General features: G+C 43.7%; 1 protein-coding gene across 2 annotated transcripts; it reads right to left on the bottom strand.

Moving 5' to 3' along the window:
* Positions 1-999: 999 nt before the first annotated feature.
* Positions 1,000-24,809, bottom strand: LOC141786178 (transmembrane protein 47-like). Of its 2 annotated transcripts, none has more exons than XM_074664914.1 (5): positions 24,669-24,809; positions 23,273-23,426; positions 20,606-21,095; positions 7,516-7,656; positions 1,000-4,442 (listed from the first exon to the last, which is right to left on the bottom strand). In XM_074664914.1, exons 3-5 carry the CDS (start codon positions 20,832-20,834, stop codon positions 4,264-4,266), a joined length of 549 nt encoding a protein of 182 aa, XP_074521015.1. In that variant the 5' UTR covers positions 20,835-21,095; positions 23,273-23,426; positions 24,669-24,809; the 3' UTR covers positions 1,000-4,263. The 2 variants fall into 2 exon arrangements, with proteins under 2 accessions (XP_074521015.1, XP_074521016.1); XM_074664915.1 differs by having other exon boundaries at positions 23,273-23,408; positions 24,669-24,801.
* Positions 24,810-27,856: the final 3,047 nt, after the last annotated feature.

Raw genomic sequence — 27,856 nt, 5'->3', positions numbered from 1 at the left:
TCACTTTGCACCCAGCGTGGAAGTAACGACACGCTGAGCCGGTGATGAAAAATGCTTCGTCAGTGACCTGACAGAAAATCTGGTGACCCGACAAAACAAAACACTGATTAACTGGAGCCCCCAAGAGCTGAACGCAGGGACGCTGTGACATCCTTCAGACTGATGAAACGCAGAAGAGCTGGGTCACATGCTGGAAAGAGAGCGCTGACCCACAGAGCCGGTGTGACTAATGGAATAACGGCAGCAGGAGTGAGTGCTGTTTCTGGTTTCACTAAAAAAACATGGTGGCATCCGGCTTTCAGGTGTTTTCTCTTAAAAATTTTCAGACTTAATCGAATTTACATTGTGGATTTACAGCATGAGGTTGGTGTCAGCCTGCAGCGGGCTTGTAAAGTGAGATTAAGTGGCTTCAATCTTCCCCACGCTCTCCCTACAAGGTTACTCTGAAGAGATGATTTACATGACAGCCTGCAGATTACAGCGGGTGAGTTTGGTACAGACGGGGCACCAATGACCCAGCAAAGGAGAAAAGTGCATAAAATTAAAGGATTTTGCTTATCCTGTATGGTGGGAGTCTAATTTTGAAGTTACAGATGTGAAAAGTTGTTTAAGCAGAAGGCACACTGCAAAAAATGAAATCTTATTAAGTGTTTTTGTCACATTTTTAGACTTAATATGAGCCACATTTAACTTACCAGTCCAGAAAATGTCTTATTTCAAGTTATTAAAGACACAATGTGTTCTGAATAGCTTGTGACAAGTTTAAACAATCTGCAAATGGAACAAGAGAAAAGTTACTTGTTTTAAGACTTTATAAAAGTTTCTTTTTTGATCCACTGTTCCACTTCCTGTTTCCTGTTTTTAATAAATATTAATCCTTTCCTTGTACATGTTCATCTGAAAAGTTACACATTGAACATTTCCAGAATAAACGACTATGGTTAACATTTACTGATCCACATTTTCTCCAGCATGGAAGGAGTTGGTTTAAGTGTTTACTTTTTCTTTCAGGTGTAATGAAAAAGCTGGTTCCCTCCATTTTGGAGAACCAGTGGTGGTTTGGTGGTTTTCCACGTATTCTGCCAATCATCACTCGTTATTTTGTTGTTTAATTCTTTTAACAAATTTGTCTTTATGTGTTCTGTTAAAGGTAGGGGTGCAACGATAACAATTTTCTGGCCAATCACTGATCTTTATATAGACCTGCGGACACCGATTTGGGCTGATACCAATTTTGATTTTTGATTTTTTTGTAACTGACAGCACATACCTTCAATGTTCCAATCTCATTTTATTGAAAATCATTGAATACCTGTGAAACAATAAAATCTTTATGTTTTCACTTAAAGGCAGGGTTGGCAGTCCAGAAAAACTAGCATGAATTTGAGTGTAGCATCTCGTCAGGACTTAGCCTAGCCCAGGGGTGGCCAACCAGTCAGAGACCAAGAGCCACAAAGATCACGGTGGTTCTACAAACAGCCACATCAAAAACACACGTGGTCTTACAAACGCACTTCCTCTCACACATAAACAAAATTACATTAAGTGATGATCAATACATTTCCAATTTTCAAAGCCAGATTCATTGTGTTTGTTTAAATTTGTACTTGGAGCTGTGTCCGAGACAAATTTCTGTTTTTACTGCAGAAGAGACACCGTTTTATCTATCTATCTATCTATCTATCTATCTATCTATCTATCTATCTATCTATCTATCTATCTATCTATCTATCTATCTATCTATCTATCTATCTATCTATCTATCTATCTAGAAAGCTATGAGCACATGTGATTGAGAGGGGCACGTGTAGAGAAGAGAAACTGAAACTTAAGTATCAATCTCATCACCCAAGTACTGATCAATACTGATCCCAACGTTGGCATTAGTATATCAATATTTTAGATTGATTGGCACACCACTACTCAAAACAATATATTTATATTTTTATGAATGGATTGAAGAGCCGCATACCGAAAGGCGAAGAGCCACATGCAGCTCGCGAGCCACAGGTTGGCCACCCCTGGCCTAGCCCCTCCAAGGCAACGCCCCTGTTCACATACACGAGCGCCACAGATTCACAACTATGATTGTAATGACTGAAAGACGGACTCAGCACATCATTTTATGTTTTGCACTTTGTCCGAGTCACGTCTCATTTAGAGGTAAAGAAACACCAAAACGTTAAAACGTAAAGCTAAAACACAAATAAACAAACGTGACTTTTGTTAAAACTCACAACTGTCATGCTAGCATTATCCACTTTTACCTGTGACACGATATCAGGAGTAAAGCTATAATACAAATAGTACATGTACGGACGGGATTTGATTGGTTTAACAGATTGGATTCTAATCCATGTGATTGGCTGATGTTTTCCTGGGTTTTCTCCTGCTGTAGATAGCAGATATTATTCGCTCTTATTTAGGAACACATCATGTATTGCTTGCCATCGGGACATATAGATCATTTTAACCAGTGTAACAAAAAGTGTATCTATGTCAAACTACAAATTATACCTTAAAACAATCAATAAAGTGTCCTTATTTTACGTCTCAAGGCAAAAAGCTGGCCTGATCAGTTGAAACTGGCTTGTAAGACAGTTTTGGCTCAAAATAAGACAAAAACACTTGATAAGATTCTGTTTTTGCAGAGTGCAGAGAAACAACACAGGAGCTGATACTATCTGTGGTGAGCATCGCCGCTTCACTTAATATAAAATAAATAGACCTCTGTCAGCGGCGGCGGCTCTACATTTGTAAAGGTGGCGAGGGAGGCAGCCTGGATCCTATTTTTGGTTGATGGTTTCTTGACAGCTCCACGGTAAACATGTGACAACAGAGAGCACGGAGAGAAAGAAGAAGAGGGGAGATGCTTCTTCTATCTCCAAATTGTCAGATGGAGAAGTCTTGTTTTGCGTTAGCTGTGTGAAGTTTGAATGTAAAAGAGCTTGTGAGGGTCAGAGGCGAGGGAAGTAATCCAGCGCTTCATCTATCGCAGCAATATATAGCCTCATCTAGCTGTTATAAATTAGCTTCTGTATCCGTGATCATCTGGATTCAAATTACTTAGATCCTCTTCGTGTGATACAGCTCCAGCTTGAGCCCCAGCATCCATTACCCCTGACATTTGACACCGCCTGATATTGACATTTTCAACACATGTATGCCAGACTTGTTTTCCAACAAACCAGCACACTCCGGACTCAGCGCTGATCCCTGACATTTACTGTGGACGAGGAGACGACAGATTTGATGTTAATGAAATGTGGCCTGAACTTATCAGCTGATACACTGATCCGCTTTATAAATAGTTGGCTCCACTGGCGATGTTTACATGCACACAATCAGGCATTGATTGGTCACACAGGGGGTTAGAGGCAGCAGCCTGGATTCAGTAACTTTCTGTGACTTCTGATGTGCATGTAAACACGTCCACGGAGAGACCGTATCTGTCTGGTTTGACTCCCCCCGCCCACAAACAGGATGAGGAAGGATGCTTCGTTCGTCACGGTGGAGAAACTCCCCTCATTGGGAATCGAAAACCCAGCAGACCCTCGGAGGCAGCTGAGCGCAGTCCTGTCTCACACCTTCGACCACGTCTAATCAATCACGACAGCTGCATGTGCACACCCCGTGGGGTTTGCTGCCGTTCCGGACAAGTGGGTCGATAACAGAATATTGAGCGGGTGTCTTTATTTTATCCCCTCCTTTCTTACCTTCACCCAAGAGGAATCAATCTGTCTTATGAAAAGTTATGAAGCGCAACAGTAACGCTTGATCCCCTTCCACGTCCTTGTGAAAGTTTAAGAGCGCCAGAGGACTCCTGACAAACACACACGCCACAACTTCTAACAACGCACCGATGATGAGGATGCTAGGCTTTGATTTTCAGAGATGTCCGACTCACGGGTTTGATTTACAGGTGAAGATACACAGCCTTTGCATGTGCATGCGTGCGTAATCGTGCAGAAAAAAACCTCCAGCTCTCACGTTCTGCTTCCTGTGCGACTGTTTCTGCAGGGAAGAGCTGTCACGTGAAAGCTCCGTCCTCGAAAGACTCCTTTTCCCAGCCCTCAAACAAAGCTGGGGGCTGGAAACTCAAACCAGCACTTCAGAGGACAGAGGCAAGAAAAAAAACAGCTTCCTCTTTCTTCAGGGAAGCTGACTGTGATACAGTTTTTGGCTCAGTCCAGCGTAAAAAGTTCCTGATACTCGAGCCGTTAAAAGAAACAAAACCTCAACCCTGTGAATACCTCTCCAGGGCTAGTAATACTCCTCGTAGTTCTTCGGGTTGAGGCAGTAAAGGATCCCCCCGCCGAAGGAGAAGATGGTTCCACCCCAGGCCAGGCCGTAGCCCCAGTTGAACTCGTGGTAGATCCTCAGGTTGATGCTCTCGATGAACTTGATAGGGTAGAGGACCAAACTGCACGCCTGGAGGACGACTGCAGACGATAAGACAGTGATGTTAGACTCGACAAAAACACAGCAGCATGGATGCCAGCTGGAAGAGGCAGAAGGGTTGTCAATGTTGACAATATTTACACTGTTTGTAATTCATCACTTCTAAGAGAACAGCTGTACGCTCATGGAAACATGTGAGTCATCATGGAGGGAATGATATTGTGTTCAAAGGGAGTGCATTTGGAACATTTGCTGCGAGTTTCCAGGCATTTGGATGTAGCTGTTAGCGGTTAGCCAAGATGAATTTCCACCATTTGTTTTCTTTTGCTCAATTATTAGAGAAATATTAGAAATCAGCATCGACCAGGTCTGGAGGAGAGTGGCGCCTGCAGGGGAGGTGTCGTTTAGCTCGGCTCACTTCATTTAGCACATCTTAGAGAAACAGAATAAATCAATCTCGATAAGGCGGGTGGAGAAGAGGAGGGGTGATGCTGAGGCTGGAGGAGTGAGACAAGGGGTCAAACCAGACAGGAGGAGTCAAGAGAGGGATGAAGGGATGGTAGCAGGTGAAAGGAAGAGGAATGGCAGGGAGATAGATGCTCCAGCAGGGGCGGGTGGAGGGAGATGGATGGCAGCGGAACAAAGGGGAACACATCAATCGTCGCCCCTTCAAAGGGAATTCATCTTTGCGGGAGCACAAACAAGTTCTGGCACATTCCTGCATGAGAGCGAAAAAAAATAACAAGTCAGGATGCAAAATATGCGAGAAGCATGCAAATGGTAACACAGATGGTGTGAAAAGAGAGGAAACAGGCGTGAGGAGGTAGTATCATTCAGTGAAGGAACAAGAAGGCAGGTTTTTTCCACATCTGCCTGTTGACACTGTGGCAAAACTTCACATTCTCCAGCTCGTATATGGTTTATGTAGAGTAAGTGGCTGGCAGCTGGAGCCCATCCAGAGGAGATGGACAGGAAACTCTCCCTGAGAACTCTTCTCCATCACTGAGGGGAGGTGAGAAGTTCAGCAGCAGGAGGAGGAAGTTCAACTCGCGTGTGACGCATTTTGGTCAATTATGGATGTTTTTTTTTTTATTTAGCTAAGTGCTCCATTCCCAGGTGGGGTGGGTTTGTTGCAGATATGAGTCACGCCACTGAGGAGGATTTGTTTTAATTGGACTCCCACGCCACCTTGAGGCCCCAATCTCATGCACACTGTCGTAAACTACTTTTAGTGAGGGTAGGGATGGGTACCTTTCACATTTGAAACGATAAGGTACCGATTCCCAGTACTTGGCAATTGGTATCGGTACTCAACAGTACCAGTTTTCAGTACTTTTGTGTGTTTATGTGGTAAAAAATATCAATTTGTTTAATAATGTTTAATGTAAATTCTTTTCAATTCAACGTATTCTTTCTTCAATATATAAACTTGCAATGCTGTGTTCATGTCCAGCATGGAAAATCACCTACTTTTCCACTCCCTCACAGTCACAAGGATGCATCTAGGTACTAAAAGATGGTACCTTTTAATTCTACGTGAATTAGTACCTGGTACTTTTGACAGAATTTGGTCGGTACCTATAAAAGTACCTAATTCAGTACACATCCCTAAGTGGGGGTGTGTTTGCTTTGGAATTAAAAGAATATCGTATCAAAACAAACTTTCTTTGTTCAAGTCAACCTTTTACTGGATACGACGCCCCGCAGTAAGGTATTTATCAGTACAGTTACGTGGCGCTAGGGTTTGAAACGTGACATCGCGCAAACGTTGTAGCAGCCAACTAAATGTAGTGCTATCGGCAGCCAGATGCTCTGTCGAATCTGTAAGCTAACGTGACAATAGGTTAACACTGTCAGATGGTATGTAGTTTAGTAGCTGTCCTTATTTAGTGCAGCTAGCAGCCTGGTGCCCCTGGTTATCCTGGTTAGTCATCTACCAATCAGAGCTAACTTAACCTCACTCTTCATTTTAGTGATAGACTCTCAAGTTTGAACAGACCACTGCAGAATAACTGCTGACTGTGGGTTGGAATGGACATTAGCACAAACAGTTTAGCTCATTTGCTAGCCTTTGGCTCATGCTCTATCACTCTCCTGTTTAGCTTTCTTCTGCCAACAGAGAAAAACACAGATCTCTGTGTTTTATCTGTTCTCACTAATAAACTTCCACAGCCAGCGTGGTGTTGTCATAGACCTAGACATGCGGTAAATCAACCTGGTCCCAAACAGGAAGCTAAGAAATAGAGATAGAAGGAAGACATTTTTCAAATCACTTTCAAACTCCTCACAGTTTGAACCATCTGCTAAACCTCTCAGAAAAAAAACACTCCCAGCTTCCTATAGAGAGTCTAACTTTGTTCCTTCTTCTTTAAATGTCAGACTCTCTGTTTACTTTGTAGACGCTCAAGACAGAACGAGGCTTTCAATCATCCCAGCACACAAAGTGACTGTATTTAAATGAGCAGTCAAATGTCAGCCAAATATAATAAAGATATTAAAGTTCAATCTTTAGCATTTGCCCACGCCTGTTTTAAAGCAGACAAATCCGCAGACTATCGCCTTTAAGTTGAGGAGATTTCCTCTTCAGTGCTGATGCGCGCTACTGTACGAGGCACAAAAAGCCTCCGACAGGCAACATCATCCGGATTTGCCAAAATGAAGCACTTCACGGCTCGAAAAGGGGAATTCAGTAATTATTTTTGGAGGTGAGGACGGGGACGGCGTGCAGAAAGTTGACAGTCGTCCAAGTGGAGATTGGGGCTGGCTGGGGAAATTAAACAGACAGGCGTGACGCTCTGCAGCGACCCTGCTGGGCCCGACTCATAAAAATAAGATTTTCTCTAAATGGATTTCAGGGAGGGAGAGGAAGTGTGTGTGTGAGTGTGTGTGGAGATGTGTGTCCATTTAATGAGTAAGTAAGGATTATCATTTAAATGCATGTCACTTTTCAATGTGATTACCCTGCAACCTTTCTGCTACCTTGTCCAAATTGGCTAATTAAGTGAGTGTGTGTCATTAGGTGTGTGTACTTTAGCACGTAATGAGTGTGTGGCCTTCGACCCAGCTCCAGTGTGAGTGTGTGTGCAGGCTTCGCTCCGTCGTGCGCGTGCTGACCTGCAGCGAAGAGCATGAAGGCGACGGGCCCGTAGAAGCGCCGTCTCGTGCCAATGCACACAGCAACCAGGGCGACCAGGAATGACATCAGCACCAGGGCCCCGCCCCCTAGCAACAGGGCGAGCGTAGCAACCTGCCAGTCTGGAGAGGAAACAAGAGAAGAAGGGAGAGGAGAAGAGAGGCGGGTGTTAAGGAAGATTGGCAGAGGAGTGTTGGAGAAACATGTTGCATAAAAACATTCGGAGAATATTCATGAATAAATGCAAAAGAGGAGACGCAGGTTAGAGCCGGAATGAAATGCAGGAGTCCTTGAGGGCAGTCTGCGAGGAGAGACGGAGCCACCGGAGATGTATTATTTTATTTGACATTTTATTTTCTCCGTCAAGTATGCTGATTAGAGGAAGGGCGAAGGAGGGAAGGAGGAGGGAGGGAAAGAAATGACAAGAGGAGGAGACGACAAGGGATAGAGACGACAGAATGTGGGATAGTAGGAGTAAAAGGAGATGTAAGGAAACAAGGGAAGAAAGAAGGAGGAACAGAGAGTGAAAGATGAAAGGTAAAGAAATAAAAGAGTAAAGGAGCCTCCAACAAGTTAAAAAAATAAAACATTCAAGAAAAATGAAGGGACAAACGAGTGTTTTTGGCGTTGATGAAGCTGCGATTAAAGAGGTGAAACATGTCAGTGTCAGGGCGTAGTGCTACAAGGACAGAGAGAGGGCAGCATGAAAAAGAAACGTCAAGAAGAGGTGGAGAGTGGTGAAGGTGGGGGTGGGGGTGAGGAGAGCTGGTGACGGAGCAGCGCTGAGTGAAAGTAATGAAGAGAGAAAGCACTTAGTATACCTGAGCTGACAAAAAGCCTCGGCTAAAAAGCTTTGCTGGCGTCTTATCAAAAATCTGCCTGTGTTTATATATAGGGAGGGGACAGTGAGGGGGGGGTGCTCTGATGTAGCAGGCGTAGGAATGCACAGCAACATACACACACAGCTGTTTCAGAGTGCCCCCCATGTAAAGACGATGTTGTCCTCAACACCCTCCTAAAGTTACACGTCTACATCCTTGTTCCCTCACATCAGCTCTACTGAGATGTTTCCTTTGGTCCTAAAGGCGCAAATTAGCGTGACAGAGCTGGTCTCTGGACAAATTAGTGAACAGTAGCATGCACTGACTTTTTTAAAGACAAAAAGAAAAAAAAACACAAACAGTGCCGCTGAAAAAACACTGAATTCTGCGTGTTTTGATGGCCACTTTAAAATGCTCCAGGGGAGTCTTTAAGCACGAACTTTGGCTCCCTAGGCAGCATTTTGGGCTCCAAAAATGGAACCTTTAGTCTACATTTAGGCTCCTGAGAGGGCACGTAAATCTGCATTTTGGCTCCTAAGAGGGGACTTGAATCTGTATTTTGTCTCTTTAGAGGGCACTTTAGCGCATTTTGGCTCCTAAGATTGCGCTTAAGCACATTTTGGCTCCTAAAAGGGCACCTAAGTATGCATTTTGGCTCCCTAGAGGGCCATTTCGTGTACATTTTGGATCCTAAGATAGCACTTAAGCACATTTTGGCCCCTTAGGAAGCACTTGAGTATGCATTTTGGCTCCTTAGAGGGCCATCGGGTATGCATTTTAGATCCTAAAATTGTGCTTTACTGACATTTTGGCTCGTTAGAAGGCACTTAAGCGTGTGTTTTGGCTCCTTAGAGGGCACCTTAGCGCATTTTAGCTCCTAAGATTGCACTTAAGCACATTTTGGCTCCTAAAAGGGCACCTAAGTATGCATTTTGGCTCCCTAGAGGGCCATTTAGTGTACATTTTGGATCCTAAGATTGCACTAAGGCACATTTTGGCCCCTTGGGGAGCACTTGAGTATGCATTTTGGCTCCTCAGAGGGCCATCTTCACTTACGTTTTGGCATTTTAGCTTTTTAGAGGGCACTAAAGTCTGCATTTTGGCCCCTTTGAGAACAATTAAGTGTGCATTTTGGCCACTAAGAGGGGACTTTAGTCAGTATTTTGTCCCCTAAGAGGGCACCTTAGCGCATTTTGGCTCCTTATGTTGTGCTTTAGTACATTTTGGCTCCTAAGAGGGCCATCTAGTATGCACTTTGGATCCAAAGATTGTGCTTTACTGACGTTTTGGCATTTTGGCCCCTTAGAGGCCATTCTGGCGTGCATTTTGGCTCCTAAGAGTGAACTTAAGCATGTTTTTTTTTTCTACAGAAGAAACTTCACTGCGCTTTGGCTTCCAAGCTGGCACTTTAGCAGGTTTTGTCTCAGAAGAGGGAACCTATGTGCGTTTTGGCTCCTGAGATGTTGGTTTAGTGTGTGTTGGCTCCCAAGGGAGAACTACACTGGTTTTTGAATCCTTAAAAGGCTCCTTAAGAGAAACTGCAGCAGGGTTTGGCTTCCAAGTTGGCACATTAGCACATGTAGCATGTGTTCTGGCTCCTGAAAGAGCACTTTTACATGCATTTGGGTTTATCAGAGGGCACTTCAGTGATTCTAAGGAAGAAAGAGAGCATTTTGGCTCGCAAAAGGGATCCTTAAAGCTAATTTTGGCACTTACTGTGTTTTAAGATAAGGCCAAGAGGGTTATTTTTCCCCCCTGCCCCCCTCTGTTTCCACCACTGTAGGTGACTACTCATGCTGATGTACAAGATGCTAATCCTCCAAACCATGGAGATTCAACTGGAACAGAGTGATCCGACTGGGAAATTTAAACATTTTATACCCTGGTGTGACGAGATGTTTAGGGTCTGCACGCACACACACACACACACCCTGTCATGTAATCCATCTTGTCTCTGAGGACTTGAGCAGATTTGACCGTTTCTCTAACCTTTTATTCCACCTGTCTGCGCTCACGCTGTGATCAGATGTGAAGCTGTCAGATTGGCTGTAAGCTGCTGTAAAACCTATTACAGCCACCACAGATCAAAGTTTGAGTTATGTATGTACAGCAGCTGCTGCTGCTCCCTTTACCTGAACTTATCCTACATCTGTTTGAGTCGTGTAAATGTGGGCGATGCCTTCACTTCTTGCGCTAGCGTGGTGGAAAAACCTCATGAAAGATGGATGGTCGAGACAGAGATAAGGAAAGATGAGAGATTCAGAGGCAGAGGGGGAGATGAAAATAGAGGTGAAAGATGAGATGAAGCTGGGAGGAAAGGAGGAAATTAAAGATGAAGAGAGCAGAGGAGAAATATAAAGACGGAGTGGAAACAGCACAGGTTTGTCTGCACATGTTTGCATCCTAGAAGCACTCCGGGCAAAAAGCATCTGGAGTCAGCTCAGCAAAACCAACAACACCAAAGCTATTCTGTCTCAAAAGTTGCCCTGTAGAAGCAACTTAACAAGGTGCACAGGAGCAGAATGAGAGATGAGAGATGAGGGAAGGAGAAGACTCTCAGGGGGGCTCAGGTGGTTTATCATTCATTCATTTTTAACCGCCCTGCAAGCGCGGAGCAGGGTGGGTGAGTGTGAGCAGGTTCAGCCAATCAGGAGTCTGCAAGGAGGTGAAAAAGCATCAAAATGTCCTTAAATTACATCTCTCTTGCGTGCAAACAGCCTCTTAGATACACATACTCCTCACTGAGCTCTTAATGTGAGCTTCATCACTTTAAAAGTACAAATATTAAAACAGTTGTAATCTGAGATTTTAAGTTCTCCAAAATGAAATTTTGTGACTGCAGATAAAAAAACAGGATTCAAAGCCTCTTTCCGACTCTCACACTTTGCTGTAAATTTTTTGAATTCCTTCATGGATACGGTGACTCATATAGGAGTCTGCATAACTCTCCATATGCACCGTACAAATCACTCCCCTTCCTCTCTCACACACTCTGGTGACTGATGCTCACAAAGCTGCCAGTTTCCCCCTCACATTGTGCAGCGCTGTGAGAAATGCCTCTCCCCGTAATGTGACTGTTTGCCATGTGACAGGATTACTGCACCGCACTGTCACAGCGTTGCTTTACTGTAAAGCTAACTCAAGCTGTCACGCTGATTAGCCGCTGGAGTGCTTTGGATTTACGTCTCCTCGACACAACCTGTCAGGCCTGCGAGAGTAAAATCAGGAATCAGAGTGGAAGTCTTTTGTCAGATGTCTAAACATTTCAATCGATGCATTAAGGCGTTACAGTATAAGGTGTTAGAATCCAGTCACATGTCTGAGATACTTCTGTATATAACACCCACCTGTTACCCAGTGGCGTGCACAGACTTTATGAAGGACAGGGGCAAAAAAAAATAAAAAGGCACATACAGCGTGTTCTCCTAAATGAAGAGGGCACTAAGTTCAGTGTGTGTCCAAGGGCACTTTGGACATGTTAACCCCATAAGACTGACAAATTACATAGCCTTCAAACAGACTAACACACTAACAGCCAAAATGCAGTTGAGTGTGTTTTGCCAACCAGATGGTTGGTCATTTTGGAACTTTTTTTGGCTCCCAGGAGTGAACTAAAGTTTGCACTTTGGCTCCAAAAAAAGTAACATCAAATTTGTTGTGCACTTTTTTGCTCCAAAGAGGGCACTTTGGCACCTGTTTGGTCCCCAAGGGGACACTTAAGCGCCTGTAGGGTCCCAAAGAGGACACTTTAGAACCTGTTATGGCTTGATAAGGGCACTTTAGCACCTGGTTGGATCCAAAGAGGGCACTTTAGCGCCTTTTTTGGCTTGATAAGGGCACTTTAGCGCCTGGTTGGATTAAAAGAGGGCACTAAAATGACTGTTTGGATGCAGAGAGGGCACTTAAGTGCCTGTTTGGTCCCCAAGAGGACACTTTAGCGCCTGTTTTGGCTTGATAAGGACACTTTAGCGCCTGTTTTGGCTTGATAAGGACACTTTAGCGCCTGTTTTGGCTTGATAAGGACACTTTAGCGCCTGGTTGGATCCAAAAAGGGCACTTAAGTGCCTGTTTGGATTCAGAGTGGGCACTGTAGCCCTTGTTTGGTCCCCAAGAGGACCCTTTAGGGCCTGTTTTGGCTTGCTAAGGACACTTTAATGCATGTTTGGTTCCAAAAGGGCACTTTAGTGCACGTTTAGGCTCCCAAGAGGGCAGTTTAGGGCACATTGGGCTTTTTGCATTACAGCAGTTTTTTTTGGCTCCATAAGGGCACTTGAGCGCAAGTTTTTTGCCTTCAAGAAGTGGGCACCTTAGCAGGCTCCTAAGAGACAACTTAAGCAATTTTGTCTCCTGAGAGGGCACTTTTGGTCATGTTTGGTTCCTTAGAGATAATTGTAGTGGGCTATGGCCCCCAAAAGGAAGGCACTTTAGCAGGCATTATGGCTCCCAAAAATGCACTTCAGTGTGGGATTTGGCTCCAAAAGGGGCACTATAGGGCACATTTTGGCTCTCAAGAGGGCACTTTAGCACATGTTTTGGCGCCTGAGAAAAAGCCTTCAGCGTGTGTTTCCCAACAGATGTGCATTGAGGAGGCTGCACCTCTGCTTCAGGAAACCAAGGAAAGTGAAAAAGCACAAACCCCTGAAGATCATCAATGCACAAGCTAACTTCATGTTTCTGCTCACATCATCTTGTCTGCTGAGGATGACACAAAGATTTCTTCCTAATTCAGGCTCAGCTGGAAGCACAGTTACCTTCATGAGTTGCTGACAGGAGGATTTAACATCACTGACTTTTATGAGCTGCTGAACTGCTGAGGTTCACACTTTCTTCGCTGAAGTTTAGGGACTGATTCATTTAAAAAATCTTTTTTATGAAAATTAATGTCTGAGTGACGGCGCAAATCCGGAGTTATTTTGTACACAATGGCAGAAAAATGAACGCTAATTAATTTTCTACTGAGCCATCTCCTCAGACCTCTTGAGATTATGTTTTGAGGGACTCTTTGTTTTAAGTAAGTGCTCTGGAACTGTGTTTTGCACCGCAGAGTTTTAATATAATGACGGTCTTTTTTTCTCTTTACTGAGAGTTAATGAAAAGACAATTTAATAGCACCCAGAAAAAGCTGGTTTTCCAGTACAGGCTGCAAATTATAGTTTCAAAACAGGAAAACATATTAAGTGCTAACAGAGGAGCTACAAGACTTGAACTGTTTTCTTGTTTAAGGACTTTTAAAGTGTTTTCTGCAGCTTCACTGTAAATGCTTTGAAGAAAGCTTGATTTGCATCCACCAAAAGGATTATGTGCACATGAACATCTCTTTCCCCCATCGTGCCCTCAGAGCGTTTGGAAGAAAAAGTGTGTGTGCGGGTGTTTAGGGGACGGCGAGAGCTGCAGGTCCCTGGTTATTCCCCTGTCTGTCTGCCTGCCACAGAACTGAATGCCACATCATTTCCCATTCCTCGTTCGGCGGCTACAAATAGAACAGGCGTCTCAGGGGGGCTGAGCTCACTGAGAGGAGAGATGGAGTCGAAGGAGGGGGAGGAGGAAGGGGTAGACTTGACCCTGGAGAAAATGGAAAGAAGAGATTGAGAAAAGGAGGAGGGAGTGAAATTACAAAGGGGAAATGATTAACATTAGAAATGTAACAATGAAACCCTCAGGGAGGAGAGGAAGAAAGGAGGCAGGAGGGAGTCAGGAGCAAACACGAGGGGAGAAGGGAAAGAGGAGGAACAGGCGAGAAAAAGACAATTCATTTAAGAGTACAGATGAAAAAGGCCCGGGGAGTGAAAGCCACAGACGGATCGATACCCTGATAGAGAAAGATGAGAGGAGGCGAGTGTGAGGAGGCAGCGTTTTATGGAGGTTTCAGCGGTGACTGGTCTGAAATGTGCCACAATAAAAGCTGGGTGAATGTGGGTCAGAGCGGGCCAAAAACGCCATTACTTTCCACTACATTAGGTCTCAATCAAGGTGTTTATTCTCGGGTGCGGCACGTGCAAGACTGGTTAAAAAAAATGTGCAGAAAGGAAGTATCTCAGGTGGAGAGCTGGGGGAAATCTTCCTTCAAGGTGAGGTGAAAGACAAACGTTTGGGTAGCAGGAAAAAACAAGGACGACAAATGTGATTTGGTGACTAAAGAGGAAGATGGATGAGGATGAGGAGGATAAATGAATACTGGAGAGATAACGAGGTGGTTGATGTACGCAGGGAGGAAAGTGAGAGGAGTCGCTGGCTTCAAAGCTGAACTTTTGGAGCTTCAGACACCTTTCAGCAGAGTGTGAAGTGTGTGTGTGTTTGTGTGTCTGACAGGTGAAAGTTCCCCTGATGTCTGCCTATAAGGCCAAACGCCCACTACAAGATTTCTCATCTAACAGCCTGTCCTGTTTGTCAAAAAGACTGAACTGAATTCCAGGATTTGCTTGGAGCTAACCCCACTTGATTGTCAGCTTTTAAACTTCCTGCTCCTGCTTAAACTCCTCTACCTCTACCTTTTTGGTGCAGAAATGTTCATTTTAGCCCCGGGATTCATAATTTTGACGCCATGGTTGAGATCTGTCTCATTTTATTTCCTGACATGACAGGGATCCTAATTTAGGGTGCAGTGGTGGTCCTGGCGTGATGCTGTGTGAGCTTCATATTAGGGGTATCAATCATGCACAATAGCAGGGTTGCCAACACCCAAATTGCAATTACGACCAAGAAACTCACTGGGATTCTTGCGAAAGCTCCAGGAATAAAAAATCACTCTTGGCACATAATAACACAGAAAACGGCTGAAAACCAGCCAAGCACGCACGCTTCATGTCAGCCAAACTCTGCGTTCAATATAATTAGGTTTAATTTAACTCTCAAAAGGCCAAACCCATAATCATTAAAACGGCTCAGGCTGTCGGAAGATGCTCGGGAACTTTTTTGCACGGTATTCAGAAGCAGTCTTCTTTCCTCTTACCGTCAAATCTATAATAAACATCATTTAATAGATCCTGTGTTGCCTGGTGGAGCCAGGTAGGGTTGCTGCTAGGAGGTGAAATCTGGCACCAAGGCCTCGTGTACATCCGAGATCTGGTGCTCAAAACAATAAAGAGAACAACAGCACCTGCAGTGGTGTGCATAAAGAGGGGGCTGGGGGGGTTGTGGCCCAATTGTTAAAAAACACAAGCTTAAATTGCACTGTTAGGCAGCAAAAATGTGCAACAAAGTGCCCTCTTGAGTGGCAAAAACACATGCTAAATTGCCCTTCTGTAGTAAAAACACTACAGTACGCTACTGAACACTAATGTAGCTATAGTCCTTACTTGGGTGGCAAAATGCCCACTAAAGTGCCCTCTTGGTTAGTAAAATGTGCAATAAGGTGCCCTTTTTGGGGGCAAAATGTGCACCGAAGTGCCCTCTTGGTTAGCAAAAAACACACGCTAAAGTGCCTCCTGGTTGGCAAAGTCAGATTTCCCTCTTGCATGGCAAAAACGTGCACTCAAGTCTTTACTTGGGTGGCAAAAATGCCCACTAAAGTGCCATTTTTGGTGGCAAAATGTGCACTAGAGAGCTGTCTTGGATGGCAAAAACATATGCTAAAGTGCTGACTTCAGTGTCAGAAACATGTGCTTATAAAACCTCTTGGGTGTCAAAATTGCATGTAGTTAAGTGCCTAAATGTGTAGCAAAAACGCAAGATAAAGTGTTCTCCGTGGTAGAAAATTTGAATGCAAAAGTGCCCTCTTGAATGGCAAAAATGTGCACTATAGTGCCCTCTGTGATGGCAAAAACGCGTGCGCTAAAGGGTCTACTTGGGTAGCAAAAACACATGCTAAAGTGCTCTCTGTGGTGGCAATACTATGTGCACTAAAGTGTCTTTTTTGGTGGCAAAAATGTGCACTAGAGTGCTCTCTTGGATGACAAAAACATGCGCTAAAGTGCTGACTAGAGTAGCAGAAAAGTGTGCTAAAATAACCTCTAGGGTGGCAAAAACGTGTGCGCTAATGTGCCTTTATGGGTAGCAAAAATGTGCATGCTAAAGTGCCGTCGTGAATGGCAAAAACGTGCACTATAGTGCCTTCTTAAGTGGCAAAAACGTGTGCGCTAAAGTGTTTTTTTGGGCAGCAAAAAGGCACGCTAAAGTGTGCTCTGTTACGGCAAAGCCGTGTGCACTAAAGTGCCTTTTGGACATCAGAAACGTGTGCTACAGTGCCTTTCAGGAAGAAAAAATGTGTTCTTATGTGCCCTCCAATTCGGGAAAATACAGTCGCCCTCTTAGGAGGCAAAAAATGCACGCAAAAGTGCTGTTTGTGCCTTTTTTTGCCCTGAACTTCATAAAGTCTGTTCATACCACAAAGCACCTGCGTCTGGGTAAACATGGGCGTTTAAATCTCAGTTATTACATCTGTTCCTGCACCATACTCTGCACGGTGTGAGCCTTCCTTTATGTCTTTGTTTTCCCGTCTCAGACTAATTAATGAGAAGCTATGCGCTGCATGTTATGAAGTAAAGATTGCAAACTCTGATTGGGGTATTACATGATCTGCCTGTGCATATATTAACGCAGTTTGCCTTTTGTTGGAGGGAAGGGTAGTTTTCCTGACAGAGATGAGTGTGGTACTGCAAAGTAAATTCTGTAGCTAAACGTACTCCCTAGGCTCAAACATCCCTGTGCCAAAGAGCCCAAATGAAGCAGCCAATGAATAACCGCCAACTTTTAACAGGACCACTGTGCTACTTCTGCTTTCTAAAGCAGGAAAGGTGAAGAGACAATTACCCCTCTGCGATCATTTCAGTTCCACATGATTACAAAAAGAGAACGATCACAATGAATGAAAAGAACGAGCTTAATTAACAGAAACGGCTGCTTTGGTCTCCCGTCGCTGCTGGAACAAGCCAAGGGAGCTGGCACAGACAGCGCCTGATTTCTTTTTTCAGATCAAGGTGTGTGTGCTGGTACGCAAACACACCTAAGAGCAGAAACACACCTGTCGCTGGCCAAGACATCTAATTAGGGAGTTCTGGTCAGGAGTCTAGGTGTGTGTTTGTGGAGAAAGTGCTGGTGGTAAAATGTGTCAGGGAACGTGTGTGTGAGTGTGTGTGTGCAGGTCCTGGGAGAGGAGGGGCAGCGATGTAACAACAGAGAAATCAGAGTGTGACATAAAATATTCAGCCGGGCTTCAGAGGAGACTGTCCAGAAATAGGTCAGCTCGACGCGGTAGCCGCTTATTGGCACAGAAAGTTGCACACTCTCACACATAGACCCAGGTTGTCCTTTTGCCAAACACACACACACACAGTTAGAGACACATACACACACAGACACAGAGCTAACACTTATAGATAGATTTTTCTAGACAACACAAGTAGAAGGAAGGACACAAAGGGAGGTACGCTGGGCTCTGACAAATGAATTAATTAAGAGCAGGTGAGTGGGCAACACCCCAGAGACTGGATGTACTTCACAGAGACCATGGTGGGGGATTTGCTGCTCTAATAATACAGACTCCTGAACCAGCTTTCCTAGCTCTATTTCTTGATCTGCATTTGGGTCCCACCTTCCTGTCTGCACTGATCATTGAGATGGACTGCATTAAATATACAGGACAGGTATTAAAACAAATGGATGAGTGCACTTAGGGTTACGCAGCAATAATCATCAAGAAGTCAAATGCACATTAGTGTTTCTTGGTACTGATCTGCTCATCTGCCTTTATACAGCTGCCTGCTGTCTGCTAGTCTGCTTTTCATCATCTGCATTTGGTCCCAGCCCTCTGCCTTGACAGTTCGCCATGATGGACCCAGTGGTGTGCACAGACTATTTGAGGGCAAGGGTAAAAAAGACAGAAAGGCACATACAGCAAGTTTTCTCCACTTGGAAGGGAGCTAAGTTCAACATGGTTTTGAGGGCCCTTTGGACATGTTAGGCATTTGTAATTTGCCAACCAGAAAGGCACTTTAGTGCGCATTTTGGCTCCCAAGAGGCCAGGTTATCATGTTTTAACCAGCGCAGGAGGTGGTTTGGTGTGTGTTGCCATTAAGGTAGGCACTTAAGCACATATTACGGCTTCTGAAAGGGCACATTAGTGCACATTTTGGCTCCCAAGACAGCACTTTAGCACGCCTATATTTGGGTTCGCAAGAGGGCACTTAAGCGTGCCTGCATTGTGGTTCCCAAAAAGGGGCACCTAAGTGTGCCTGCATTATAGTTCCCAAAGGGACACTTAAGCACGCCTGCATTTTGGTTCCCAAGAGGACACTTTAGAGCACCTGCATTTTGGTTCCCAAGAGGACACTTTAGACCGCCTGCATTTTGGTTCCCAAGAGGACACTCTAGCGCGCATGCATTTCGGTTCCCAAGAGGACACTTTAGCGCGCCTATATTTTAGTTCCCAAGAGGACACTTATGCGCACCTGCATTTTGGTTCCCAAAAGGACACTTAAGCGTGCATGCATTTTGGTTCCCAAGGGAGCACTTACGCATGCCTTCATTTTGGTTCCCAAAAGGACACTTTAGCGCGCCTATATTTTGGTTCCCAAGAGGACACTTATGCGCGCCTGCATTTTGGTTCCCAAAAGGAAACTTTGGCGTGCATGCATTTTGGTTCCCAAGGGAGCACTTAAGCATGCCTGCATTTTGGTTCCCAAGGTAGCACTTTAGCACGCCTCCATTTTGGTTCCCAAGAGGACACTTATGCGGGCCTGCATTTTGGTTCTCAAGAGGACACTTTATAGCGCCTGCATTTTGGTTCCCAAGGAGGCTTGTGTTTTGGTTCCCAAGGGGTTTCTAGCCCCCCCTTTGGGTTTCCAACAGGGCACTTTAGTGTGTCTGCATTTGGGTTCCCAAGGTGGCTCTTGAGTGGGATTTTGGTTCGTAAGATGGCCTCACTCATCACCCAAGGGAGCACTTAAGCACACACTAGTGCCTTTAAAGAGAGTTTTTGTGTATTGTGAACCATCAGCGCACTTAAGCACAAGTTGTTTTTTTTATTCAACAACTGGTTCATGACATCCGCCTCTCATGCACACCAACTGGTGGACCACATGCAAGATGCTACAGGGATATCTAGATTAATGGACGAATGACCCTGACCATGGAAGCAGTTCTGCATCAGTTCAAGAATCTGAGTCTTCATTTACCCACCTGGACAATCCTAAACTATACTCCTGTATCTGTTCCATGTTACCTAACCAGACTTCCTACAACTACCATCACTTTGGATCATCTGCATTTGGGTGCTATCTCTGCCTAACTGACACACTGTAACAATGAGAAGGACAGATGTTAAGTTACCGACTGTTTGACTTTCATCAACCCCCTGCCTTTCATTAACTACCTGCCTCCATTTTTAGGCTGACTAAATCCTCCTACGACTGCTTTTAACCATCTGCATTTGGGTCCTGCCATCCCATGTGCACTACACACTACACACCGTGCCAGAAAGCCAAATACACAGATGTGAAGGTAGATGGATTATGCCTGACAACAAAGGTGACGCCACTTTTAAAGCATTAAGAGTCTTGGAGCAGCTTACTATCCTGCTGTGAGGATGATTATCTTTATAAAGTTGCAAATTGTAGAATGAAAATGTGAGTTAATGCTCCTCCTGAGCAGCATTTAGTTTCTGTATAAATGGTTAGATTTACAGGTATTGAGTGTAAATGGTGGAAAATCATAATTATAAACCATTTCTCATGCAATTAAATGTTTTAAGCCTCGTGTTTACACTGAATGATAACAGTTGATTTAATGCTGTAAAAGTCTCCCCTAGAGTCAGTTTGATGCATTAAATTGATTGTGAGGGTAACACAAAGGGAGGAGAGGATGACATTGTGAAAAGTGGGCTGTGGTGCAGGTGCACCAAAGATAAACATATTTTATGCATAAAGCATCTGCCTGCAAAGTTCAGAGAAGAGAATAAAAACATTTTGGGTTTATTCAAATTCCTTCCCTTTCCACATCTAGACTTATGAGTGTGGAGATGCCTGTGGTGTCACTGGCTGTCAGGATGAGGCTTTGTTATGCTTGGATAGGAACAGCAGGGAGTCACCACACTGATCAGCACAAAAAATACAAAATATAAAACCCTTCCCACAGATTGTAGGCAACACATATTGTTTAAATCTAAGACTGCTCCTTCATCATCATCAGCATCACACCCTGCTGTCATTCATAACAACTCTTTGTTCGCCAGGAGCTCGTGGTGTCAGCCCTCTGGTGAAGTGTGCACGGGACAGGACACATGATGGATGGATCTACGCCTGGATTGAGACTTTACCTTCGCCCAGCGTGCTGTTGCACTGCCAGTCCTCGGTGCTCGCAGGCTTCCAGCAGGACTCCCAAAGGGACAAGTAGTACTGGTCGTCGGCAGTCACCCACGCCGGGCTCATCACGGCTCCCACATCCAGGCAGAGCGCCAAGAACACGCACACCAGCCCGACCAGTTTCAGCGGCGTCAGCGGGGAGCTGCGCGCCGACTCCTCCGTCTCGGTGACAGCGGACGACATAGCAGCGCTGAAGGATGCTGAAGGATGCCGATGGGTGTGTTTGTGTCGGTGTCTCTTGCCAGATGTTCTTGGTGAATGAGTGAGTGGCTGAAAGCGGGAGAGTCTGAGCGGAGAGTTGTCGCCGCAGCAGCAGCAGCCGCCCCCTGCGTTGCGTTGCGCGCTGCACGGACGCTGCGCCTGTGTGCGCCGCGCGCAGGAGATCTCCACCGTTTACTGCGCTGACGTCAGGGCCCCGAGGGATCGGTAAGGTGCTACAGGGTCCTAAAGAGAGGGAAGGGGGAGAGAAGAAGACACGGTGATGTGTGGCGACAGGGGCGTGACTGAAACTTAGAGATGCAGGGGGGCTGAGCCCTAATCTTCATATTTGTGACTGAAAACAAATTGAGAAATCAGTGTCACATTGAATGGATGTTCATTACATGTCATTTCAACAAAAAACATCTCACCTTTACTACTGGGGATGTAAGCTTCAATCACACAGCAAGGTGTGAAACAGAATTAAAGAGATATTTCCCCCTTTTTATTTTTTATTTTATTTTTTGGTGGGAAAACATTTTTTTTATTTTGGTTATTTTGGGGTTATTTATTTTGATTTTATTTAACTTTTTTTTTATAATTTATTTCCAATAAAGTGAAATATAATACAAGAATTGTCTAGCCTGATACAATATCAGTGACGAGATGACTTGTACCCCCCCCCCCCCCCCCCCCAAAAAAAAAAAAAAAACAATTAAATAAATAAATAAATAAATAAAAATAAATAAATAAATAAATAAATAAAAAAGAAGGACATTATATGTGACTTTATTTTATGAAACATGTGTAAATTTATATACTTAAGGTTAATTAGCGACCAATAAAGAATACTAAAGTGTAGAATTTCCCCCCCATTATTTAGGAGAACTGATGACGGATGAATCATCTGGGTTTATTTAGGTTGCATTATTCCAGTAAACATAAAGGACTTCTTCTTTAGTGCAGCTGGAGGCGAAGAGAAAGCATCCACAGCCCTGATAGTAGCAGAAAGTGGGAGGCACATGAAGGAATATTATTGTTTCTTCTGCATACTAATGACAAAGCCAGAGATGAGACGGAGGAGACACACAGAGAGGGGAGGAGAGGAGAGGAGGCAGAGGAAGCAGAGGTGAGCAGGTTTAGGGAGGCAGAGCCATCCACGTGTGTATCCAAGCGGAAAGAAAGGAGGGATGGAGCGGCTGATGGAGAGGAAAAGATGGCCTTGTTTACTCCCCAGCAGGACAATAATGAGCGATGATAACGGGGAGAAGAGACGGAGGAAGAGGAGGCAGATAGAGGTGAAAGAGATGGAGGGGTGACGTTTTTATGTTATGGAGGCCTTAATGAATGGACTCTCCAAGTTATTCAGGGTTTAATAAGAAAATAGCTCCTGATGCTGTTTTATCTCCACGTTTCAGACAAATACATCACCTTAAACCGTGAAACGCTCTATCAAATAAATCACAGCTGAATGGTGGGAAGTGGTTGATATTTTCAGGGCGTATTACTGAATAATGAAGGCCTGTTTTGATGTGACCGACTTCAGCTTGAGACGTTTATTTTGTTTGTTGCATCAAAGTAAATTTAATACTCAGGAAGAAAACTCCACCAAGGACATTTTTAATTCCTGACTGCGCCGAGGCTTGTATCGACATCCAGGGGAAGACAAATGAACGCACTCCACAAATTGTATCCACGTTCTTTATGAGCTGACAGATCCAGTTTGTGCAGGCGTCACCAGGGGACGAACATACAGTATGGCCGTCTGCTGATGGTAGCACGATTGAGAGAAGAAAAAAAAACTCTAGGGACAGCAGAGGATGTTCAGAGTTTCCCATCTAATTTTCAGCCTAAATGTGTCAAGTCCTCAAGCTAGAGAAAACGCTGACTCTGATTTTTTCTCCTGAAATCTTTTCCGACAATCAAACAGTGGAGAAACTTCAAACTCACATTTTTCTAACTTTTAACTTTCTCTCTTATGGAATCAGCAGATTAAAAATAAACCACACACACACACACTCAAGATCCCAGCTTAATAGAATGGGAGAGGACTCATGCGCAATTTGGCATCCCTGTCATAAAAGAGCTTTATCTCATATATTTTTCACACATCATGAAAGTGAATGTGGAATGAAGTTGTGAGGCAGAAAATAAAGTGACATATTGGTATTGCAGAAGTTTAAACTTCAGAAGAGAAGACTCGCTAAACTATGATCAATAAAGCATGAAGTTACAGGAGTTAACCCCACAGGCTGGGATCCTAAATTTCCTCAGATGGAAGACTTGTGTTGTCTTTATTATGAGTAAAACAACTGAAATGCTCTATGTTGTATAAATCCACTCTTTTCTTGTCGTCTTGAGCATCTGCAAAGACAAAAAAGGAAACAAACTGAATTGTGAGCGTAATAAACAGGAATAAACACCTTTTAGACAGATGGACGATCCTTCCAGAAGAAGCACTCGTTGGTGTCCCTGGCACCACATGGACTGGTGTCCCCCCAGTAGAGTCCTGTCTCAAAGTAGGTGAAGTTCTCTGTCGCACCAGGCATCCAGAACCACCTGTCACCCATCAGAAACCTGCAAATCACGCCGTGAAGGGTGACACAGGGACCACAAACATTGAGCGCAGCAGCTTCTCAGGCGTCAAACATCTGAGCTTATTAGCTGTGGCTTTTGTTTCATTATTATTGCTCCCTTAATGGCCCGTTGTGAACACAGCAGATGGTTGTCTGCCAGTGCAGGCCTGTTATGAATGGCCCTGATATCCAGCTAATGACGGAGAATTATCTTAAGGAATCATCACAGTACAAACATGCTGTAATCAACTGCAGTTTAATTTAAATTCCCCTTTTGGGCGGTAAAAACATTAGATTACCCTCTCAGGAGGGAAAAAGACATGCTAAAGTGTCCTATAGGGAGGCAAAAAGTGAACTAAAGTGCCTTCTAGGGAACAAAATACATTTGCTAAAGTACCCTTTGGGAAGGACAATCATGCACTAAAGTGCCCTTTAAGAAAGGTTAAAACAAGCGCTAAAGTGCCTCAAGGGAGGTAGACACATGCTACAGTGCCCTCTCTAGAAGAAAAATCAACACAAAGGTGCCCTCTAGGAGGGTAAAACCACGCTATAGTGCTCTATGCATGGAAAGAATCAATGCTATAGTGCCTTCCAGGGAAATAAAACCATGCCTACATGCCCTCTAGGAAGATAAAACCATGCTAACGTGCCCTTTAAGAAGATAAAAACATGCTAAAGTGCCCTCTAGGAAGATAAAAACATGCTAAAGTGCCCTCTAGGAAGATAAAAACATGCTAAAGTGCCCTCTAGGAAGATAAAAACATGCTTAAGTGCCCTCTAGGAAGATAAAAACATGCTAAAGTGCCCTCTAGGAAGATAAAAACGTTCTAAAATGCCTTCTAGGAAGATAAAAACATGCTAAAGTGCCCTCTAGGAAGATAAAAACATGCTAAAGTGCCCTCTAGGAAGATAAAAATATGCTAAAGTGCCCTCTATGTAGATAAAAACATGCTAAAGTGCCCTTTAGGAAGATAAAAACATGCTAAAGTGCCCTCTAGGAAGGCACAAACACACTTAAGTGTCCTCTAGGGATGTAAAAACATGCTAAAGTGCCCTCTGGGTAAGCAAAAATATGCACTAAAGGGCCGTCTAGAAAGGTAAAAATATGCTAGAGTGGACTCTTGGAAGAAAAAACATGCTACAGGGCTCTCTGGGAAGGCTAGCAGCGCTGTATGCTACTTTTCTCCCCTACCTTTCAGAGAGTTTGTTCACGCCACTGCACTGCCAGCTTTTCACTAAGTACCTTTTTGTAAATGGACCCCTTATCAGCGCTGGCCCAACCAAACATGTTTGGTTACGGGAAAAGAGACGCTCTTCAGCACATCTTCCACCGCCCTCTGTGTATGCTGAGGTGGTCCCAGTAGAAGTCTCTGCAGCTTCTTCTCCACCACTTCCACGCTCCTGCCTGGAGGAGATGCCAGCACATCTAGGAAAAAGATACAAAAGTTGAAGGATTATTTGCATTAATAACTTAATGATCTACATTGTAGATCTGGTACATGAAAGTAGAATTTCCCTTGATCACCTCCATTTATTGTTGCCGCTGTTGTCCAGAAAATTTCCGATGAGAATTTGGGCATTGTTGAGCCTCCGACCCCCATTTGTTTCTGTTGATGACGGCAATTTCTGTGATTCTGGTCCACCTGGATGTGCTGTGTGGGTACAGTCTCCTTCTTCAAAGCTTGAGCCTCGATTCCCACCTATCGCCACAGAAGCCGGTCCGTTGAACAACATGGACGACTGAGTTGCTGTTCCAAGAAGTGCCATGTTTGGTAACGAGGCAGCTTGATGGTGACGGATACAAAAAACTTGCTTATTCAGACAAAGAGATTTACTATCACGGCATTACAAGTTAGAGTTGGCAAGAATGGCATCATATCATCAGCATAACAAGAGAGCGGAGGCTTTCACTAAAGGATTGCGTGTCTTTTACACTCCCTAAACTATCTGATGTGCCAAATTTGACTCTAAAAGGCAGACGAAATAAAAATCACCCTGATGGTAACTTTTTAAATTTTGTTTTAAGACCTGGTGGGGATTATTTAACAGTGTTTGTAAGCAACGTTGCGCTCAACTTTCTCATGTTCCTGCTCAGGAAGATCTTAAAACAACACATCTGTATAAGTCTGTTTATATAAACTGATGAATCTTTCATTTTGGTGATCCGTTTGACTTTAAGAAGCTAAAAAAACACACATCTAAAAGCTTCAGAGGAAAAATTTGCAAAACAGAAGCGACAGCTGGAGCTTACCTTGGAGACCAGAGAAGAAAAACAGAGAAGATTGTTCATCAGAAATAATGAATATTTTTCAACCCGTTGTCTAAATCAAAGAGAATAAAGCCCAAATTTTGTCCTTTGGTTAGCTCATCAGAATTTGTCTTATTTCGAAGGACAATAACAGAAGATTTAGCACCCTAATGATATATAACACAATGATACATCAAAACTTCTTCTTTTAACTCATTTCTTTCCCTTTTCTGTTTCACATATTGCTCGATACCGTTCTGTCTCCTCTGTTTTCTTTTCCTGACTCTCCTACATCAATCACTTCATCCATCTCACAGTTTTTCCAAGCGCACGCTGAATAAATCAAACCCCACAATCCAGCACAAGCAACTGAAATAAGTAAATACTGTCACAGTGGAAAACAACTCCTTTTTGATCTAATATTAGTCTCCCAAAGCAGAGAAAGATTGACTTACAGTACACCTCCCTGAGAGTGAACATGCTTCACGCTTCAGAAACAAACCACAGACTGCGATTAAGGTCAGCTCATGTCATTTAAAGATAAACGATGATTTTCCTATCCATAGGAACAACGTAGATTAGCAACACACCATTCTCCCTCCTTGGATCTTCACATTTATTTACCATAGCTTCACTGGCTCCTGGTGAGCTTCAATAATGAATCCAGTGATTCCTTAAAGGAGTAATGGCTCTCAGAGGGTCCTCGCAAATGAATCGCTTAAGAAGCCGCGCTTATTTCGTTCGGCACTCAGTTAACATGATGGAAGACTGCGCGGCATAATCATTTTTCAGGATTGGATTAAAGTCTCCCTGCATTATGTAGGTGTAATATAAAGTGTAATATAAAGTGTATAATAACAAACTGGCTCCATAGAGGATTCATTATTTAAATTAAAACAGGCTGTAAGCAATAAATATGAAGCTGATGATGTTTGCTTTCCTTCAGATGGAAATGAGCGCTGTTGCTGGAGTGTGTTAAAACAGAGGAGGGGCCTCGGCTCAAGATAAGATGAGAGAAAGAATCTGCAGATGGGGAAATAAAAGCATGTAAGGTTGAAGAGGAGGGGACCAAGCAGTGATCCTTGGGGGACACCGCTGGGGGCTGGCCTTATGTAAATATGTTACATATGTATAAAAAATGTATATCCTCAATAAGTGATCAGTGGAAGTGTGGGGGACAAGTGTTAGGCTACATGTTTCTGCATTGGGGGTGCTGGAAAAAGCGCCCCTGAAACAGATAAGTAGCCAATAAGGGGCGATATATGCACATAGCACTGGGAATTTGGCCAATCAGTGTCACAGAAAATCATCACAAAGCCAGATTCTTGAATTTAACCTTTGGGTTAATTCAATTAGTTGCTGAGGCTGACGCTGATGCTGACGCTGTAAACAACTCCTTACACTTTGGTTTCTAAAATCCATTTGAGAGGAAAACTTGAAGTAAAAAGTTACGGATAAAAGAAACTGGACCAGATCAGCCAGTTGTGAAAATCAGCCAACAAGTGAGCCAAAAAGGTAAAACTTGTTATCAGTGCGTCGGTTCCCCCTTAAAGCAGGATCGGTATAGGTGGGAAGTGCCAATCCAGGCATTTTTTTTTTTATCAGCACTCTTTACGACTTGATTTGAAATTTTGCGTCTGATTAGGGCTGGGTACCTTTCACATTTGAAATGGTATGGTACGGATACCCGGTACCTGGCAATTGATATCGGTACTCAACGGTACCAATTTTTGGTACTTTTTTGTGTTTTTGTGGTATAAAATATCAATTTGTTTAATAATAAAATATATATATCTTTTTTTATTTTAACATATTTAGTCTTCAGTATTTAACCTTGCAATGCTGTGTTTATGTCCATCTTGGAAAATTTAACAGAATTAGGTTGGTACCTATATAAGTACCTCATTCGGTACCCATCCCTACCTCTGATGCACTTGCTTTTTTTTGCTGCATTACCAGTCAACAGGGTATAAAAGTTTACATTTGAAAAAAAATGTTTTGATGGTAAACATTAAAATATTTCATAGTTTAAATAATTATTAACTTCAGTAATTCTATACACTCATTACCAGTCTTATCCTACAGTAGGGCATGCAGGGTTTTTTTCAACACAGGTATCGGATCGGTATTGGTCGATGCCAAAGCCCAGGTATCAGTAACAGTATCGGAACCAGAAGAGTTTG

Source organism: Halichoeres trimaculatus, unplaced genomic scaffold (assembly GCF_033239565.1).
Source record: "Halichoeres trimaculatus isolate MK-OKI-2021-1 unplaced genomic scaffold, fHalTri1.1 fHalTri1_scaffold_24, whole genome shotgun sequence".
Lineage (NCBI taxonomy): Eukaryota > Metazoa > Chordata > Actinopteri > Labriformes > Labridae > Halichoeres > Halichoeres trimaculatus.
This window is presented reverse-complemented; position numbering and strand designations above follow the sequence as displayed.

Coding starts and splice junctions, on each gene's coding strand:
- LOC141786178 (XM_074664914.1), bottom strand. CDS start 20,834: ATGTCGTCCGCTGTCACCGAGACGGAGGAGTCGGCGCGCAGCTCCCCG. Junction 7,657..20,605: donor CAACAGCACGCTGGGCGAAG/GTAAAGTCTCAA, acceptor TTTCCTCTCCAG/ACTGGCAGGTTGCTACGCTC. Junction 4,443..7,515: donor CTTCATGCTCTTCGCTGCAG/GTCAGCACGCGC, acceptor TATCGTCTGCAG/TCGTCCTCCAGGCGTGCAGT.